Raw genomic sequence first — 17,904 nt, 5'->3', positions numbered from 1 at the left:
AAAACTGGCAGAAAATTACATACAGAACAGAATATAAATATTGGTTCCCTTCATTTCCTGAAGATTCTGTGGTCTCTTTCAGGCATTGGCTTAGATGCTCATATGCATCCATGATTATGTAAGCTCTTTATTAGCCCTGGCAGAAAAGGCAGCCAAGGTTGGCCCTAGTGTATCCCAGGGAACAAAGTGCTGCTTTCAGTCCTATCCAGAGTAACCACATGGGTCTCCTGGGAGGAACTGGCCTTTTGAGCCCTGTTGTGTGGCCTGGTAGGTGTTGTTGATGATCCGGAGATGATTTATGGAAATTACTAGCATGATGGTCCTGTGACAGTGACTCTGATAGATGATGAAAGTCCCTGGAGGTTGCCAGAAGGAGGAACAACACAGGGGAGAAGTGTGAGGATTTGTTTATAGAAATGGCATTGTGGGTCCATCTTGATTTCTTTATACGTACAACACCTCCTCCAATTTTAGATGCGTCATTTGGCCACATAGCCATTGAGTTTACAGCTAAAGGCTCTACTTTAATTATTCATAGTACTTCCTACAAGACTGAATTTGTGATTCTGTGTTCTCAACTAAGGCACAGTTCAAATGAGCATTGGAACTACTGTCTGCTTAGTAATCAGAGAGCTTTTGTCTTTATACTGTGATTCCAGAATTTCTCCCCTACTTGATTCCTGATACCTTGACTTTTAAAAAATACTCCTTAATAAGGCTTGAGATTTTCATGTCGTAATTAGATAATTAAAATGCAACTACAACTAGGGAGTTCATACACTGACATATTTGGAATATCTCTTCCCCACTAGAATGTAAACTTCTTGGGGGCAGGAACTTTATTTTGTACCCTACTATGTCCTCAGTGTATACATACCCAAATGGCATATAGTTAGTGCTTAATAAATATTTCTTGAATTAATGAGCAAATGAGAGTCCATATTAATGTGTCAATTATTATAGCAGTCAGCATTTCCTTTGTCTATACTTTTTTTTATGACTTTACACATTTTAGGCTTTATATATGTGGCATTCTCTTTCTGCAATGCCGTTTCTCTGCTTTTTACTCCTCCATCACCTCTTCTATATCTAGAGAAGGTATAGCAATCCTTTAAAACTCCCTTTGTTTGGTAAAATGCTTCTTGACCCTTATTTTCCTCCTCAAATCAGTTCTTTTTAAAAAATCCAGCTGGGCTCCTATAGCCTTTTTTTTTTTTTGAGATGGAGTTTTGCTCTTGTTGCCAAGGCTGGAATGAAATGGTACACTCTTGGCTTACTGTAACCTCCTCCTCCCTCGTTCAAGTGATTCTAGTGCCTCAGCCTCCCAAGTAGCTGTGATCACAGGCTTCTGCTACCATACTGGGCTAACTTTTGTGTATTTAGTAGAAACAGGGTTTCACCATGTTGGCCAGGCTGGTCTTGAACTCCTGACCTCAGGTAGTCCACCCACCTTGGCCTCCCAAAGTGCTGGAATTACAGGCATGAGCCACTTTGCCTGGCCTCCTGTAGCCCTTTGCTTATAATCCTGTTATAAGAGAAATCATTTTGTGCTGTAATGATTTGTTTGCATGTTAGTCTCTGCCATTAGAAATGAGTTCTTTGAGATTGCGATATTGTGTATTTCTTTTGAACTCTCATTCTTAGTGAGGTAACTGGTTTATGGCATTAATGAATTACACTGACAACTGACTGAATCTTGCAAGTGGTCCTTCACCCTGCAGGGTTCCAGAAAGGTCTCAGACAAATCCCTGTTAAGGAGTGCATTACAAGATCACTTCCTTTAAAAGTACTATTTTGCGTAGGAAATCTTCCTGCCTACTAAGGTTTTCTTTTGCTAAATCTCTTTATTTTGTATTCAAATGGAATGCTTAGTGTGGAAACGCAGAGTACAGCCCATAAATAAGGAATTTAGAAATACTTGGTCAAATTTCAAGGTGGGATTGATTACCTTGGTTTTCTACTCTGAATGCTTTCTGGTTGCTTTGATGCCATAGAAACCTCAAAAATAGTGACATTTAGGGAGAACTGGAATATTTATCCTGAGGAAAAACAAATGGTTTGACTATTGGGAACCAAACTCCTGATGGTGTAGGACAGGGGAATTATGTTGTATAACACTGTATCTCATGTCTCCAGCTGTAAGAGGATTGTGGCCCGCTCAGGTTGCTATGGTTGTGACTATGACAACTCTGGAAAACATGAGAGAGATGCCAAGAAGAGGGCGTGGTAATGGCCATGGGCACAAGATCACAAATATCCAAGAGTAGGGACTGCATAGGGTCCTTGCATTCCAGTGGCAGGGATTCAAAACCCTATTTGAAGATCTGATTCCCACATTCTGTTATTCACATAGAAGCAAACCCTGAACTGCTAATAATTGATTCCTTTTCATTCATTCATTCTGCTTTTTGTTATTCTGAGGAAGGAAATGAAGTAGACGGAAGCAGCATAAGTATCTAGGGTACTACCCAAAGGGCTGCAGCTCTTGAGAACAGCCTCTATTTAATTAAGCCAACTGTGAATTTGTGTAGGTGAAAGTAACAGCTGCTGATACTTAGGATATTTTTAAGTTGCACCCAGTTGGGTACTCTCTATGTCTATATATGGTCCTTCATACTAAAGGACCTCGTGGAGATGGGTGGGCTAAAAACACGAACTCCTTGAAACTGCATCATCATCTTTTCATCTCTGTCAGCACAGCAGCAGCGTGCTCTCTGGGAAACTTTAGCAAGGTTAAATGTTAAACCATTCATCTGACCTACTCAGCAGTAACTCCTCCATCCCCCTACGTTGTTGCTGGGCTTTTCTGAGATTCAAAGAAATACTTATTTGTTTATTTCCAATATATTTTCAAGCTGCCTAGTTACCATGTCTTGTGCACAATGTGCATTCCAGGCAAACAAACTTTTTCAGAGCACAGCAGATTGAAGCAACAAACAAACCTAGCAAATTGAGCCCCCTGAGCCCATGTGCTATCTGAAGCAAACCAAAACACAGCTGGCAGAGTTAATTTTAGACTTTCCAACCTTGGTCATGTCCTATCAATTTGGGAAAAGCTGTTTTGAATAGACTTGAAAAGGGCCTTCCTCCTTCTCCCCACGGCAGTTACTGCTATGTGGTTTGAGTTTAGTGGGAAAAACAATTAATTGTGGGCAATGGTAAACTTGATGAACCAAGAAATTCAATTCAACATTTATTGAGCAAGTCTAAGGCCCTTGCAAGAAACTTTTTATTTTATTTTACTTTATTTTGAGACAGGGTCTTGCCCTGTTACCAGGCTGGAGTGCAGTGACTGGATCATGGCTCACTGCAGCCTGGAACTCTTGAACTCAGGTGCTCCTTCTGCCTTGGCTTCTCAAGTAGTTGGGGCTACAGGTGCGTACCCAGCAATTTTTCTTTTCTTATGGAGATAGGGTTGCCGTATGTTGCCCAGGGTGTTCATGGGATCCTCCTGCCTTGGCCTCCCAAAATGCTGAGACGCGTGAGCACCTGGCCAATAAATCTCTCATAATTTTTGTCCTACGGACTAAGATCCTCAAAATTATACAGAAAGTACTGCTTTCTAAAAAGTTCTGAAAGACGGACTTTTTGAAAACAAAAATCAATTTTTATGTTGTGGTGCTTCAAAACACCTCAAACGAGTTGGCATGATGATTAGGGAAGTTGTTTTATTAAATTATGCTGTTTATGAGTGTAACCAGAATTTAAATATAATACAAGGAGTATATATATGCTATTCAATTCTGAATACACAAGATCCAACTGTCTGACCACCAAAATAGGTAAGGTCCCTTTAATATACACCCATATACAGGCCAGGCGCAGTGGCCCATGCCTGTAATCCCAGCACTTTGGGAGGCTGAGGCGGGCAGATCACTTGAGGTCAGGAGTTCAAGACTAGCCTGGCCAACATGGTGAAACCCCGTCTCTATTAAAAAATATAAAAATTAATCAGGCATGGTGATGCGTACCTGTAATTCCAGCTACTTGGGAGGCTGAGGCAGGAGAATCGCTTGAACCCAGAGGTGGAGGTTGCAGTGAGCCAAGATCGTGCCTGAGTGACATAATGAGAATCTGAAAAAAAAAAAAAAGACTTCATATACTACATGACACTTAATACAGTTTTAAATTTTGCTTTTATTTGATTCCTTGTATTTCCCAATGACCTATAGGATTCAGATGGCAAGGACTATGTGATTTTTTTTTTAACTCTCAGAGGCCCATAGTAGACACTCAATGAATTCTTGTTGAGTAGATAAATGATCATCACCTAAAATCTAGCCGTCCTATTGCGTAGACCTTATATTCAATCAAAAAGTTAATAATCTTAAAGGGAAGGATACTGGACTAGGTTTGTATCAATAGAAGATTCCTTCTTCCATTTTAAACGTTAAATAATAAGCTCTGTGTTTTGATGCTTTGTGGGTTTTAGCAATAGAATGCACTGAAAGACACACCAAGCTTCACCAATCTTTCATGCCTCCATTCCTTTCTTTCATGCCTCCATTCCTTCCTTTTTCTTTTTTTTGAGATGGAGTCTTCCTCTGTCACCCAGGCTGGAGTGCAATGGTGCAATCTTGGTTCACTGCATCCTCTGCCTCCTGGGTTCAAGCGATTCTCCTTACTCAGCCTCCTGAGTAGCTGGGATTACAGGTTCCCGCCACCATGCTTGGCTAATTTTTGTATTTTTAGTAGAGGCGGGGTTTCGCCATGTTGGCCAGGCTGGTCTCAAACTCCTGACCTCAAGTGATCTGCCTGCTTTGGTCTCCCAAAGTGCTGGGATTATAGGCATGAGCCACTGTGCCTGGCCCCTCCATTCTTTCTTTTTCTTTTCTTTTTGAGACAGATCTCACTCTGTCACCCAGGCTGGAGTGCAGTGGTGTGACCTTGGCTGACTGCAACCTCTGCCTCCTGGGTTCAAGTGATTCTCTTGCCTCAGCCTCCTGAATAGCTGGGATCACAGGGTGTGCCACCATGCCCAGCTATTTCTGTATTTTTAGTAGAGATGGGGTTTCACCATGCTGGCCAGGCTGGTCTCTAACTGCTGGCCTCAAGAGATCTGCCCGCCTCTGCCTCCCAAAATGCTGGGATTACAAGGGTGTGCCACCGCCATGTTTTTCTATTATGTCAAATTAATCTGTCCTTGAGAAGCACTTAAAATTGTACATTGATTAGTCTTTAATGAAGCAAGATATAGAATTAAAATCTAAGGAGCACTAATAAAGGGTCAGGTTGAATTGCTATGTTAAGTGAGATTGTGTAGGATACCAAAATACATTTAGAATATACTTATTCTTTTTTATAGAGATTGGGGAGCGGTCCCACTATGTTGACTAGGCTGATCTTGAACTCCTGGCCTCAAGTAATCCTCCCATCTCGGCCTCCCAAAGTGCTGGGATTACAGGTGTGAGCCATGGCATCTGGCCTCAAATGAATATATATATATATATATATATATATATATTTTTTTTTTTTGCAAGCCATTCAGGGAGCAATGTGGAAATGTGTGCCAGTCATTTTAAAGATGCCCCTGGCAGGACAGAGCTTTAGAACAGGAAGATATCTTAGAGATCATGTAATGATCCAATCATTTTAAAGGAGCTAAAACTGAGGCTATGACAGGTCAACTCACTCTTTTCAAAGATAATCTGTAACCTGGTAATGCAAGTCTGGCTTTCAGAAGACCCTTAAAATAATTATACAGGGCTGGGTGTGATGGCTCATTCCTGTAATCCCAGCACATTGGGAGGCCGAGGTGGGTGGAACACGAGGTCAGGAGTTCGAGACAATCCTGGCCAACATGGTGAAACCCTGTCTTTACTAAAATCACAAAAATTGGCCAGGTGTGGTGGTGCATGCCTGTAGTCCCAGCTACCCAGGAGGCTGAGGCAGGAGAATCGCTTGAACCTGGGAGGCAGAGGTTGGAGTAAGCCAAGATCGTGCCACAGCAAGAAACTCTGTCTCAAAAAAGAAAGAAAAAAAAAAAGAATTATACAGTAAATTAGTACCACATCAATATTTTATACAGTAACTTAGTACCATATCAATATTTGGAACAGGGTTTTTATACCATAAATCTATTATTTTCATTAGGATAAATCCTCCTCTTTCTTCTTTTCTGGGACTCTTTAAAACTTTTTAAAATTTAATTTAAAGTTCCAGGATACATGTGCAGGACGTGCAGGTTTGTTACATAGGTAAATGTGTGCCATGGTAGTTTGCTGCATCTATCAACCTATCACCTAGGTATTAAGGCCTGTATGCACTAGCTATTTATTCTGATCTGGTAATCTTTTGAAAGTCTTCCCATTCCAGTTCCTTCTGCTGTTCCTGAGATAGGGCAAGATTTCAGTGCTAGATTCCCTATTTTCTTCTATTAAAAAATATATTTTTTACCACATTAACAATGTGCCAAATAATAGTGCATAAATACAGAATAATAAATTTTATATCTGTACCTACTTCAAGTGTATTCTGCCCTTTGGAATAAGCCAAAGGTGAGCTAATATCTGCACATGATTTGTTTTGCTCAGGTTCTTTGATAACTTCCATGTAGATTTGATGGGTGTTGTGAGTAAATAACATGGACATCTCTTGGGTACCCATATTTCCCCCCTAAATTGGTAATGCTGTGGTGGCATATTCAAGGTATGTGAAGTATTCTTAAACAGAATATAAAGGCTTGCCCTGGGCCCCATAACCCTGTGAGAATGAAAGTCTCTCTGTAAGCGGGTCTGAATGGCTTCTAGCTTCTAGGATGCATCAGAGTGCTTACAAGCTTTGGCCCCCTAAGTGGTTACACCGATGACCAGCCTACCATACTGGGTTTCTTGGTGAACCGAGCTCTGCTCTCCTCCTTGGCTGGTTCCCTTTTCCCAGCTGCTGATGATAGCCTGGCTTGCTTGTTCAGGTAGTGATGGACTCTGATCTTTCCCTCTGACCTTTCCCAGCTGCTGATGACAGCCTGCCTTGCCTCTTCAGGTAGTGATGGACTCTGACCTTCCCTAGTTCAGGGTTTAAAAATATGATCATAAAATGACAGAGACCTTGAAAACCCATTTGGTCCTTTTCCTCCAAGTCGTTACAACCAGATGAAACTCCCTCCTGTTTTTAAGTGCTAACAGAGAAAGATGCCATCACCTTTCACCGCCCTTGGACGGGCACTCACTGGGCCTAACTGCGGAGGTAATTCCATCCCTCACTGCGGGACCCTGACATCTCGGGGCTGAAACCCCTTTTCGCCCTGACGTCTGGAGCCCAGGGGAGAGGCTCCGAGCACTCGGCCACGACCCCTAACCAGGTGGACAGGCGAGCCGGGTAGCGCCAGCCCACACGCTGGGCGTGGCCCCTGGCAGCAGAAGGGACCAAAAGGTGAGGGACCCCGGGCCGCAGCCAGAGGGGCGGGGTGGGCTTGCACCGCTATCGCGAGAGCTCGTGAGGTGGGGGCGGCCGGGAGCTGGGGAGGGCCGCGCTGGGAGCCTGTAGCCCTGCCCCGCCTCCCTTTCCTTCCCCTCCCTGGAGTGATTCAAGCCGAGCGCTCTCCACTTCCGCCCCCTCCGCCTGCCATTGGAACTGGCTGAGCCGAACTAGTTGCGGCCACCGAGCAGCCGGCGTTCAACACCTTCCTCTTCGTCGTCTCCTGTTCTATTAGCCTTTCCTCCTCTTTTCTGGCCGACGCCTCTTCGAGGCCTCGCGACCCCTGAGCCTGCAACCCGCGCCGCGGCCGACATGAGCTTCTTGTTGTGAGTAGCCAGGCCCCGCACGCGCCGGCTTTGTTCGGGTGGACCTGGGCCCCCGCCCGCCGCCCGCCCTCATCCCGACTCTCCTGGCCCCGCGCTGCCCGGGCCCGGCGTCACCACCAAGCTGGGCCCCGGGACTGCGCGGAGCGCTCGAACTGCCTAACTGCCGCCTCCCCAGCGGGCTTAGAGTACGCGTGGGCTCCTCCAGCCCTGAGGAGGCTCTTTCCCTCCGGCACACCCCGGGGCAAGAGTCTGGATTCCTCCATCACCCCCACCTCTGCCTTCGCTCGCATTCCCGGGCTTGCTTGCACGCTTCTCGTAGATGTCTTCCACTCTCCCGGTGAATGGCTCCAACCGGTTCCCGATCGAATGGCTGCGTCTCAGCTGCCCATTGCTCTTTTCTGGGCCCCAAGCACAGACGATAGACTGTCGTACTTTCTCCCGTCACCCCAGGACCCTTTAACTTCCCCTCCGGTCTTAGGGCTGGAAAGTTGGGATGACAAGTTCTGTACATGTAACACTGAAACAAGGCTGCTTGCGGGTCGGGATCCGCTGGCCACTGACTGGGGTCCTCAGGAAAGGGGTCTGGAGCCGCCCCCTTGCTTCCTCGAGGCGCCCTTCCTCCCTGAGTACTTCCCTGAAGAAGACGGGTTTTATCTTTTAGACCACCAGCAAATAGGTTTTGCATAGTGTGCAAAACCCCCGCCTAGTTGATGAGGTCCACTGGGGAGCTGTTTTGAAAATCATTTGTAAATGTCAACTTTGGCGTCATATTTAGTGCTGGTCATTATTTCACTTACTTATCGTTTGTTCCAGACGAGTGGGGGGAACGTGGAGAGGGAAGGGCAGAAGGATGGGATGGCCGGATGTGGATACGGAGGCAGTAGATAAGCCTTAGGTGCTCTGAAAACGGGTTACACCCTGAGGAGTAACTCTTTTGAAGGCTTCGTTGTTGTGATGCACCGATTCCTTGTTTAGTCCGTGTTTAGAAAACTAATTTAAAAACTCGGAGGTTGAAACTCACCCCATACACTCTTTTACTGTTGTGGAGAAATTAGCATTTAAAGATTATTTTGTTAAGATTTCTGTTCTTTCCCTGCCCAATAATTTTTAGTCGTTACATTGACGTCTGAATGCTGAGAATTTAAGTCACCCTTTTTGCATGGTCACATCTAGAATATTCTTTTTAGGGTGTTTAAGCAAAACTGAACAATCACAGAAGCCTCGGGGCAGACTTACTGTTTGCAATATGCATACGGACCTGGCTTGTATCAACTTGCCTAAAACGTTTAAACTGTGAAAGGGAATTTCTTAGGCTCATCCTAGAAGTTGATTCTGAGTTTGTCAGATTGGTATAGGGCTAGATGACAGGACTGGGTGACTATAAAAAGTCTTTGTTTCCTATTTTAGTTCTTTTTCTTCTTCTTCTTCTTTTTTTTTGAGATGGGGTCTCCGCTCTGTAACCCAGGTGTGCGGTGGCTCGATCTTGGGTCACTGCATCCCCTGCGTACCGGGTTCAAGCGATTCTCCTACCTCCTGAGTAGCTGGGACTACAGACCTGAGCCACCACGCCCGGCTAATTTTTGTATTTTTGGTAGAGATGGGGTTTCACCTTGTTGGCCAGACTGGTCTTGAACTCCTGACCTCAAGTGATCTGCCCATCTCAAGTGATCTGCCCACCTCGATCTCCCAAAGTGCTGGGATTACAGGTGTGAGCCACCATGCCTGGGCAGTTTCCTGTTTTAGTTCTAATCACCGTATTCAAGCTTCTCAGCTTGAATCTTTTCTCATCTTGAGCTTAATTTTACATTGCTAATGTTTGCTTTTTTCAAGAATTTAGAAGCTGTATTCAAAATAACACTGTAGATGATGTCCATGACTACTGCTGATGGGCTTGTGTCTAGTAAGCTAAATTGGTTAAAGCAAAGCTAGGTGCGGTGGCTCTTGCCTGTAATCCCAGCACTTTCCGAGGTGGATACTGGTGGAACACGAGGTCAGGCGTTGAAGACCAGCCTGACCAATATGGTGAAACCCCGTCTGTACTAAAAATACAAAAATTCACTGGTCGTGGTGGCACACGCCTGTAGTCCCAGCTACTGGGTGGGCTGAGACAGGAGAATCGCTTGAACCCAGGAGGTGGAGGTTACATTGAGCTGAGATCTGGCCACTGCACTCCAGCCTGGAGACAGCAAGACTCCCATCTAAAAAAGAAAAAAAAAAAAAAAAAAAAGAGTTAAAGCAGGGAAGAGCCATATTTGGCTGAAACTAGGGGATAGAGAAGGTTCTGATGCTATTTTTTGAATACAAATACAATAGTGTCCTATTTTTACATGGCTCAGTATTTAATAGATTCAGAAGTGTGGTGGATTAGTTCATTCCTCCTGAAGGTTATTAGCTACAAAAGAAATCTTTCAGTGACTAATGTATATAGCACCTTAGAGCATTTGCACTGTTTGGGGCACAGTCAGAAAAGTTAATTCAACATTTTCAGTTGTAAAAAAAAAAAAAAAAAAACATTTTCAGTTTTGGTCTTTGTCCACCATCAGTTTAAAATCTAAAGTGAACATCACTTAGAAATGATTATTATTGGAAGTGAAAGAACGAGGCTTTGGTTATTTCATCTATTTGTTATTTGGTATAGCTGTCTGAATACTGTTTCTTTCTTTCTTTCTTTCTTTTTTATTTATGAGACAGGATCTCACTTTGTTGCCCAGGATGGAGTGCAGTGGCATGATTACAGCTAACTGCAGCCTTGACCTCCCAGGCTCAGGTGATCCTCCCACCTCAAACCCCCTCCCTACCTCGATTAGCTAGTGCTACAGGTATGCGCCACTGTGCCTGGCTAAATTTTTTTTTTTTTTTTTTTATAGAGTCAGGGTTTTGCCATGTTGTCCAGGCTGCTCTCCTGGGCTCAAACAGTCCACTCATCTTGGCCTTCTAGTGTACTGAGATTACAGGTGCGAGCCATTGCACCTGGCCATGTGAAAACTATTTCTGTACCAACAAATGAGTAGAGAAGGAAAGAGTTACAGCTTAGGAGTTAAATACAAATATTTTCCTCCAGTTCTTGGAAGTTTACTGGGAAGCCTACTGTCAGTGGATGGAGCAGAGGAAATAAAGGCAGTACAAGATAGGGTTATGAAGGTGGTGACTCATGACTCTTGAGGGCTCTAAGAGAGAAGGAAATAATTATTACTGATTTTTAAAAAATAAACTGTGGGCTGGGCGCAGTGGCTCCTACCTGTAATCCCAACAGTTTGGGAGGCTGAAGTGGGCGGATCACTTAAGCCCCGAGTTTGACACCAGCCTGGACAACATGGCAAAACTCTGTCTCTACTTCCAAAAATACAAAAATTGCACCTGTAGTGCCAACTACTCTGGGGACTTAGGTGGAAGGGTCATCTCAGCCTGAGGATATTGAAGAGGTTGAGGCTGTAGTGAGACATAATCATGCCACTGCACTACAGCCTGGCCAATAGAGAGTGAGAACCCTGTCTTAAATAAAAGGCCATTTGCAGGGTGTAGTGGCTCAGGCCTGTAATCCCAGCACTTTGGGGCCAGAGGCAGGCAGATCACTTGAGATCAGGAGTTTGAGACCAGCCTGGCCCAACATGATGAAACCCCATGTCTACTAAAAATACAAAAATTAGCCAGGCATGATGGCAGATGCCTATAATCCCAGCTACACGGGAGGCTGAGTAGGAGAATCACTTGAATATGGGAGGTGGAGGTTGCAGTGTGCCAATGTTGTGCCATGGCACTGCAGCCTGCAAGACAGAATGAGACAGTCTCAAAAAAAAAAAAAAAAAATTCACTGTGCCAGGCACTCATACTGGGCATCATTTGTAACAAAAGAGACAAAAATCCCTACATTAGTGGGGCTTATGTTTTGGTAAGTGTCTGTAAATACTAAACATCAGTAAATCATGTAGTATGGCAGAAAGTCGTAAGTGCCGTGGAACAAAGAAGAACAGGGAATAGGAATTTTTGGATAGGGAGTTGAGACAGATTAGGATAATCCCCAGAGTGGGTGCCCAGATCATCTGCAGAAATGATACCTTTGTGTCGCTTTTGTACAAATGCTCAGGGTAAATTTGCATTGCATATGTGGGTCTGGCTGGGACCTAGCTTTGGTTGTGCTACAGGTTGGCCTCTGTGTGTCTTCAGATTAAGCTAAACTCTCATAGTAGATATGGAAACTTGACAGGAACCTCATTTAACTTTGTGGACTCAAATCTTTTAAACACATCCTTAGCACCTGCTGTGTGCCAGGCATTGAGGAAGATGTGAGACTCCAGAGATGGTAGATGGTATATAGTTGTCTACAATAGATGCAGTACAATCACGGGGGCCCAAAGTATGTGGAGCAATTTTTTCTACTTAGTCTTTAGGAAGGTTTCATGAAAGAAGTGGGGGTTAATGGAAGGTGAACAGGAGCTCTCTAAGAGGACAAGGGGAAATGGGAGATTACAGTCAGAGGATACATCTTTGAGTCAAGAAATTGCCTGTGAAAATTGTTCACTTTTATGTTTGTGCAAGAGGCCATAGAATTTTGGAGCTAGCAGGGATCTATTAGTAACATGGCCTACTTAACTCTTTTTTGCTAAAGAGGCAAAAGTCACCAATTTAAGGTTGGTGGCCTCATTATTGACCTGGGTACAGTTGGAACTCAGATCTATTGACTTAGGAGTTTTTCTTTCCTGATATGCATATAAAAGGCAGGGAAATTGAGGATAAAAGTGAGTTCTTTTTTTTTGTTTTTTTGAGACGCTGTTGTTACCCAGGCTGGAGTGCAATGGCACGATCTCGGCTAACCGCAACCTCCGCCTCCTGGATTCAAGCAACTCTCCTGCCTCAGCCTCCCGAGTAGCTGGGACTACAGGTGCACACCACTATGCCCAGCTAATTTTTTTTGTATTTTTAGTAGAGATGGGGTTTCACCTTGTTGACCAGGATGGTCTCGATCTCGTGACCTCGTGATCCACCCGCCTTGGCCTCCCAAAGCGCTGGGATTATAGGCATGAGCCACCGCGCCCAGCATAAAAGTGAGTTCTAAATAATCATTCAAAACGTATATAGCACATTCTCTAAGTTTCTAGCATTTTTAAGTTATGGGTATCTTTTGCCTAATGGAATTCTGCAAAAAAAAAAAAAAAAAAATTGACTTGGAAAAGACCAAATTTCCTAATGTACAGGCTATTTATTTGGAATGGAGTTAAAAGAAGTACATTTAGTTTAACTTGTTCTTGTTAAGAGACAGGGTCAGCAAAGGGTGTTGGCTCACACCTATAACCTCAGCACTTTGAAAGGCTGATGGGGTGGAACCTTGAGCCCAGGAGTTTGAGAGCAGCTTGAGCAACATGGCAAAAGCCCCATCTCTACCAAAAAAATTAGCCAGGTGTGGTGGCGTTCAGCTGCTCTCGAGGCTGAAGTGGGTGGATTGCTTGAACCCAGGAGGCAGACGTTAGCAGTGACTCAAGATTGCACCACTGTACTCCAGCCTGGGTGACAGAGTGAGACTCTTTCTTAAAAAGCAATTAAAAGAGACTGGGTCTTACTGTGTTGCCCAGCCTAGCCTCAAACTCCTAGGCTCAAGCCATCCTCCCACCTCAGCCTCCAGAGTAGCTGGGATTATAGGTGCATCTACTACATTTACTGCTTATAAATGAAAGTCTGTAGGAAAGGTGGTTTGGGAATGTGAATGACTAAACCAGGTCTGTTTCTTCTATTTTTTTTTTTTTTATGTCAACAACGAAAGCTGACAGGAAGATACAGATGGATTGGGAAAGGAATGAAATACTGAGCAGTGTGCTACGTACCTTCCATTTGTAATTCTTAAGATTAGCAATTTAGCAGCACTTTTGGGAGGCTGAGGTGGGTGGATCATGAGGTCAGGAGTTCAAGACCAGCCTGGCCAACATGGTGAAACCCCGTCTTTACTAAAAATACAAAAAATAGCTGGGCGTGGTGGTGGGTGCCTATGTTCCCAGCTACTTGGGAGGCTGAGGCAGGAGAATCGTTTGAACCTGGGAGGTGGAAGTTGCCGTGAGCCGAGATCACACCATGGCCTTTTAGCCTGGGTGAAAGGGTGAGACTTTGTCTTAAAAAAAAAAAAAAAAAAAAAAAAAAAGATTAGTAATTTAGGAAAAGAGACTCATGATATTGCTATGTTTATATGCACTTGTCTCTGTCTCCTTCTCTCTGTCCCTCATTTTCCCCCTAGACCCCAAAAGCCAGCATCTTGTTTTCAGGCAAGTGATTTAACCAATGTTAATGCCTCAGCAGCCTCAACTTTAAAAAAAAAGTTAACAGTTTTTAAAAGCATAATCAAATAGGTTGGGCGTGGTAGCTCATGCCTAAATCCCAGCACATTGGGAGACTGAGGCACAAGGATGGCTTGAACCAATTTGAGTTATAGCGAGCTATGCTTTTGCCATTACGCTCTAGCTTAGGCAACTGAGCAAGACCCTGTGTCTAAAAATAAAAAATAATTAAACAAAAATAACAATAATAGTTTACTGGGTGTTTACTATGTGCCAGGGACAAAGTGTTTTAAATAGTTAATTCAGTTCAGTGACTAGCAGGAATTCCATTTTACAGATAAGGAAACTAGCACAGAGAGGTTATATAATTTTATCAAAATCATGTAGCCAGTAAATAGTGTAGCTGGAATTTGAGTCCTGGAAGTCTAGATTTAGAGATCCTGTCTTATACTTTTTTTTTTGGAGACAGAGGCTCGCCCTGTTGCCCAGGCTGGAGTGCAGTGGTACATTCTCGGCTCACTGCAACCTCTGCTTCCCGGGTTCAAGCAATTCTCCCTGCCTCAGCCTCCCGAGTAGCTGGGATTACAGGTGCCCTCTACCACGCCTGGCCAATTTTTGTATATTTAGTATAGACGGGGTTTTCACCATGTTGACCAGGCTGATCTCGAACTCCTGACCTCAGGTGATCTGCCCACCTCGGCCTCCCAGAGTGCTGGGATTACAGGTATAAGCCACCATGCCTGGACTTTTTTTTTTCTGAAGCAGAGTCTCGCTATGTCACCCAGACTGCATCATGGTGCGATCTCGGCTCACTGCAACCTCTGCCTCCTGGGGTCAAGTGATTCTACTGGCTCAGCCTCCTGAGTAGCTGGGACTACAGGTGTGCACCACCATGCTCAGCTAACTTTTGTATTTTTAGTAGAGATGGGGTTTCACCGTATTGGCCAGACTGGTCTGGAATGCGTGGCCTCAAGCAGTCTGTCGGCTGGGATTACAGGTGTGAGCCATCATTCCCGGCTGATCCTGCCTTGTACTGTTTTATTTATAATTAACAAAACTACATATATATTCACACACATACACATATGTCTACATACATATATACATACTAATATGTATATATGTATATATGTGTGTGTATATATATATCTATCTATATTTTTTTCTTAGAGGTGATCTTCAAGTAGGCCTTGTTATTAAGAGAAGTCTTAATGTTACCGAATGGTATTGTCTCATATCTCATACTGCTGGGACTGTTTTCTAATATTCACCAAGAATACATTAGTAGAAGAGAAAATAGAAACTTTTAAATTTATGTAATATTCAGATATTTGTAACCTTTATTTTTTGTGTAAAAATAATATACATGTTGGAGAAATCACAAAGTATTGGTAGAAAAAGGAAAAAAATAAAGATCACTCATAATCACACCTTCAGAGATAACTATTTTTGTATTTAGGAATAAAACTTCTTCTGAACCTTTTTCATTGCATTTTTGTTTGTATGTTTTTATTTTATTTTATTTTATTTTGTGACAGAATTTCACTTTGTTGCCCAGGCTGGAGTGCAGTGGCATGGTCTCAGCTCACTGCAAACTCCACCTCCTGGGTTCAAGCAATTCTCAAGCCTCAGCCTTCCATGTAGCTGGGATTACAGGCGCCCATCACCATGCCTGGCTGATTGTTTTAGTATTTTTTAGTAGAGACAGGGTTTTACCATGTTGGCCAGGCTAGTCTTGAACTCTTGAGCTTAGGCAATCTGCCCATCTTGGCCTCCTAAAGTGGTAGGATTACAGATGTGAGTCATGGTGCCTGGCCGTTTTTATGTATTTAAAAATATACAAATGGATTTCCACTGTACATAGACCAGAGTTTTTACTTGTAAATTTTTTTATGCCACTGAATAGACTTCCGCAACATCATTTTGAATGGCTGATGACTAAGGATTATCTTACAGTTTTTTATCTGATAACCCACTAAAAAAGGATAACATATATTATATCCTTATAATACATTCTCCACTGTAAGGTTATTTTGTGTTTTCTTCTTTTTGTTGTTATGTATATATAATTTAATATGACATTAAGGATAATATAAATTATTGTATAATATATATCTTATATCCTTATGTATATTATATGTTATTCTTTTTAATATGTTGCATTTTTTAGGGGAATGTGGGGAATGGAAGTAAATATGGTCATCTTTTCAGAAAGAACTGTAGTTTTGGGAGTTGCAGTACTGGCTTTAGTTTACTTTTCTCATCTGATGTGAGATAGCTTTTTTTTTTTTTTTTACACATCCCTGAGTGCAAAATAATTGCCATGTGGTTACTTTTACCATTATTGATTTCTTTCTCTAAGTGTAGTTGCAGTTTTTGTACTTTTGGAGTGAAAGCATGTTAAAGCACATGTCTAATACATGTAGCACTTCTCTATATATTTGATTAGGAGATACTCAGGCAAAATAGCTACGTGTTACTTGAAAAATATGAAACAGTTGTACCTGTTAGGAATGTCAAACTGAGACCTATAGAGAACTTTATCTCTCCTTTTCTTTCTATGTTTTCATTTTTGGTTTACATTAACCAACTTAAGGCCATCTCTTTTTTTTTTTTTTGAGACGGAGTTTCGCTCTTGTTTCCCAGGCTGGAGTGCAACGGCATGATCTCACTGCAACCTCTGCCTCCCAGATTCAGGTGATTCTCCCGCCTCAACCTCCTGAGTAGTTTGGACCTACAGGTGTGTGCCACTGTGCTCACCGAATTTTTACATTTTTAGTAGAGACAGGGTTTCACTGTATTGGCCAGTCTGGTCAACTCCTGGCTTCAAGTGATCTCCCTGCCTCAGCTTCCCAAAGTGCTGGGCTTACAGGCATGAGCCACCACGCCTGGCCTTTAATTTTGAAACATTTTTCAACTTCCAGAAAAGTTGCAAAGAACACCTTAAAGAGCCTCCATGTATTCCTTATCCAGAAACCCCAGTGAGTTTCATCTGTTGCTTTAACATTGTCATCTTCAGCAAAAGGATCCAATCATGAATGATGTATTGCATCTACTTATATGTCTGCAGTGTTTTCCTTTTTTCTTTTCTTTTTACAGGGTCTTGCTCTGTTGCCCAGGTTGGAGTGCAGTGGCCTCATCTCAGCTCACTGCAACCTCGACTTCCTGGGCTCAAATGATCCTCCCATCTTAGCCTCCTGAATAGCTGGGACTGTGGCATGTTCTGCCATGCCCAGCTAATGACTTTTTTGTGGAGATGGGGTTTCACCATATTGTCTAGGCTAATCTTGAGCTCCTGGGCTCGAGCAATTCACCCAGCCTTGGCCTCCCAAAGTGCTGGGATTACAGGCTTGAGCCACTGGGCCCAGCCTATGTTTTTCAAACTGAAATAGTTTGTCAGTCTTTCCTTGATTTTCATGACCTTTACATTTTGGAGGATTACAGGCTAGTCATTTTGTTGATGTTCCTCCCTTTGAGTTTCTCTGATGTTTCCTTGTGCATTTGAGTTATGCATTTGGAGGCAGGAATATCACAGGTGCAGTATATGTTTTTCTTTTCTCCTGTATGTTTGTATATATGTATGTATGTATGTATGTATGTTTTGGGATAGTCTCACTCTGTTGACTAGACTGGAATGCAGTTGTGTGATCATGGCTCAGTATAGCCTCTACCTCCCAGGCTCAAGGAATCCTCCCACCTCAGCCTCCCAAGTAGCAGGGACTAATAGGTGCGTGTCGCCATACCCTGCTAATTTTTAAATTTTTTGTAGAGACAGCTCATGTTGCCAGGGCTGGTCTCAAATTCCTGGGCTTAAGCAGTCCTCCTGCCTAGGCCTCCCAAAGTGCTGGGTTTATAGGTGTGAGCCACTGCACTCAGGTGAAAAGCAATTTTCTTAGTCCATC

General features: G+C 43.2%; 1 protein-coding gene and 1 long non-coding RNA gene across 9 annotated transcripts in view; one reads left to right on the top strand and one right to left on the bottom strand.

The window, feature by feature from the left end:
- MOB1B (MOB kinase activator 1B) overlaps positions 1 to 17,904 on the top strand; it is a 152,681-nt gene that overhangs the window by 65,609 nt on the left and 69,168 nt on the right. The window contains exons 1-2 of one of the 7 annotated variants that reach the window (XM_078367135.1): positions 7,550 to 7,742; positions 12,664 to 12,784. The exons of 4 other annotated variants lie outside the window; for them this stretch is intronic. Coding sequence is in view for 1 of the 3 variants with exons in the window: in XM_008993201.5 (XP_008991449.1) it covers positions 7,729 to 7,742 (14 nt within the window). In the remaining 2 variants the exon portion in view is untranslated. Of the gene's footprint in view, positions 1 to 7,061; positions 7,372 to 7,549; positions 7,743 to 12,663; positions 12,785 to 17,904 lie in introns of those variants that run through there. 2 more of the 7 variants (XM_078367134.1, XM_008993201.5) reach the window with 2 other exon arrangements.
- On the bottom strand, positions 3,359 to 8,142 carry LOC108590961 (uncharacterized). 2 transcript variants are annotated; one of them, XR_008480198.2, is made up of 3 exons: positions 8,015 to 8,142; positions 3,972 to 4,074; positions 3,359 to 3,489 (listed from the first exon to the last, which is right to left on the bottom strand). It is a non-coding gene; the product is annotated as an uncharacterized LOC108590961 (long non-coding RNA). The 2 variants fall into 2 exon arrangements; XR_008480199.2 differs by lacking the exon at positions 8,015 to 8,142 and adding an exon at positions 7,047 to 7,180.

The sequence above is a fragment of the Callithrix jacchus genome, chromosome 3, assembly GCF_049354715.1.
Source record: "Callithrix jacchus isolate 240 chromosome 3, calJac240_pri, whole genome shotgun sequence".
Classification (NCBI taxonomy): Eukaryota; Metazoa; Chordata; class Mammalia; order Primates; family Cebidae; genus Callithrix; species Callithrix jacchus.
Note: the sequence above shows the minus strand (reverse complement) of the source record. Positions and strands in the feature narration are given on the sequence as shown.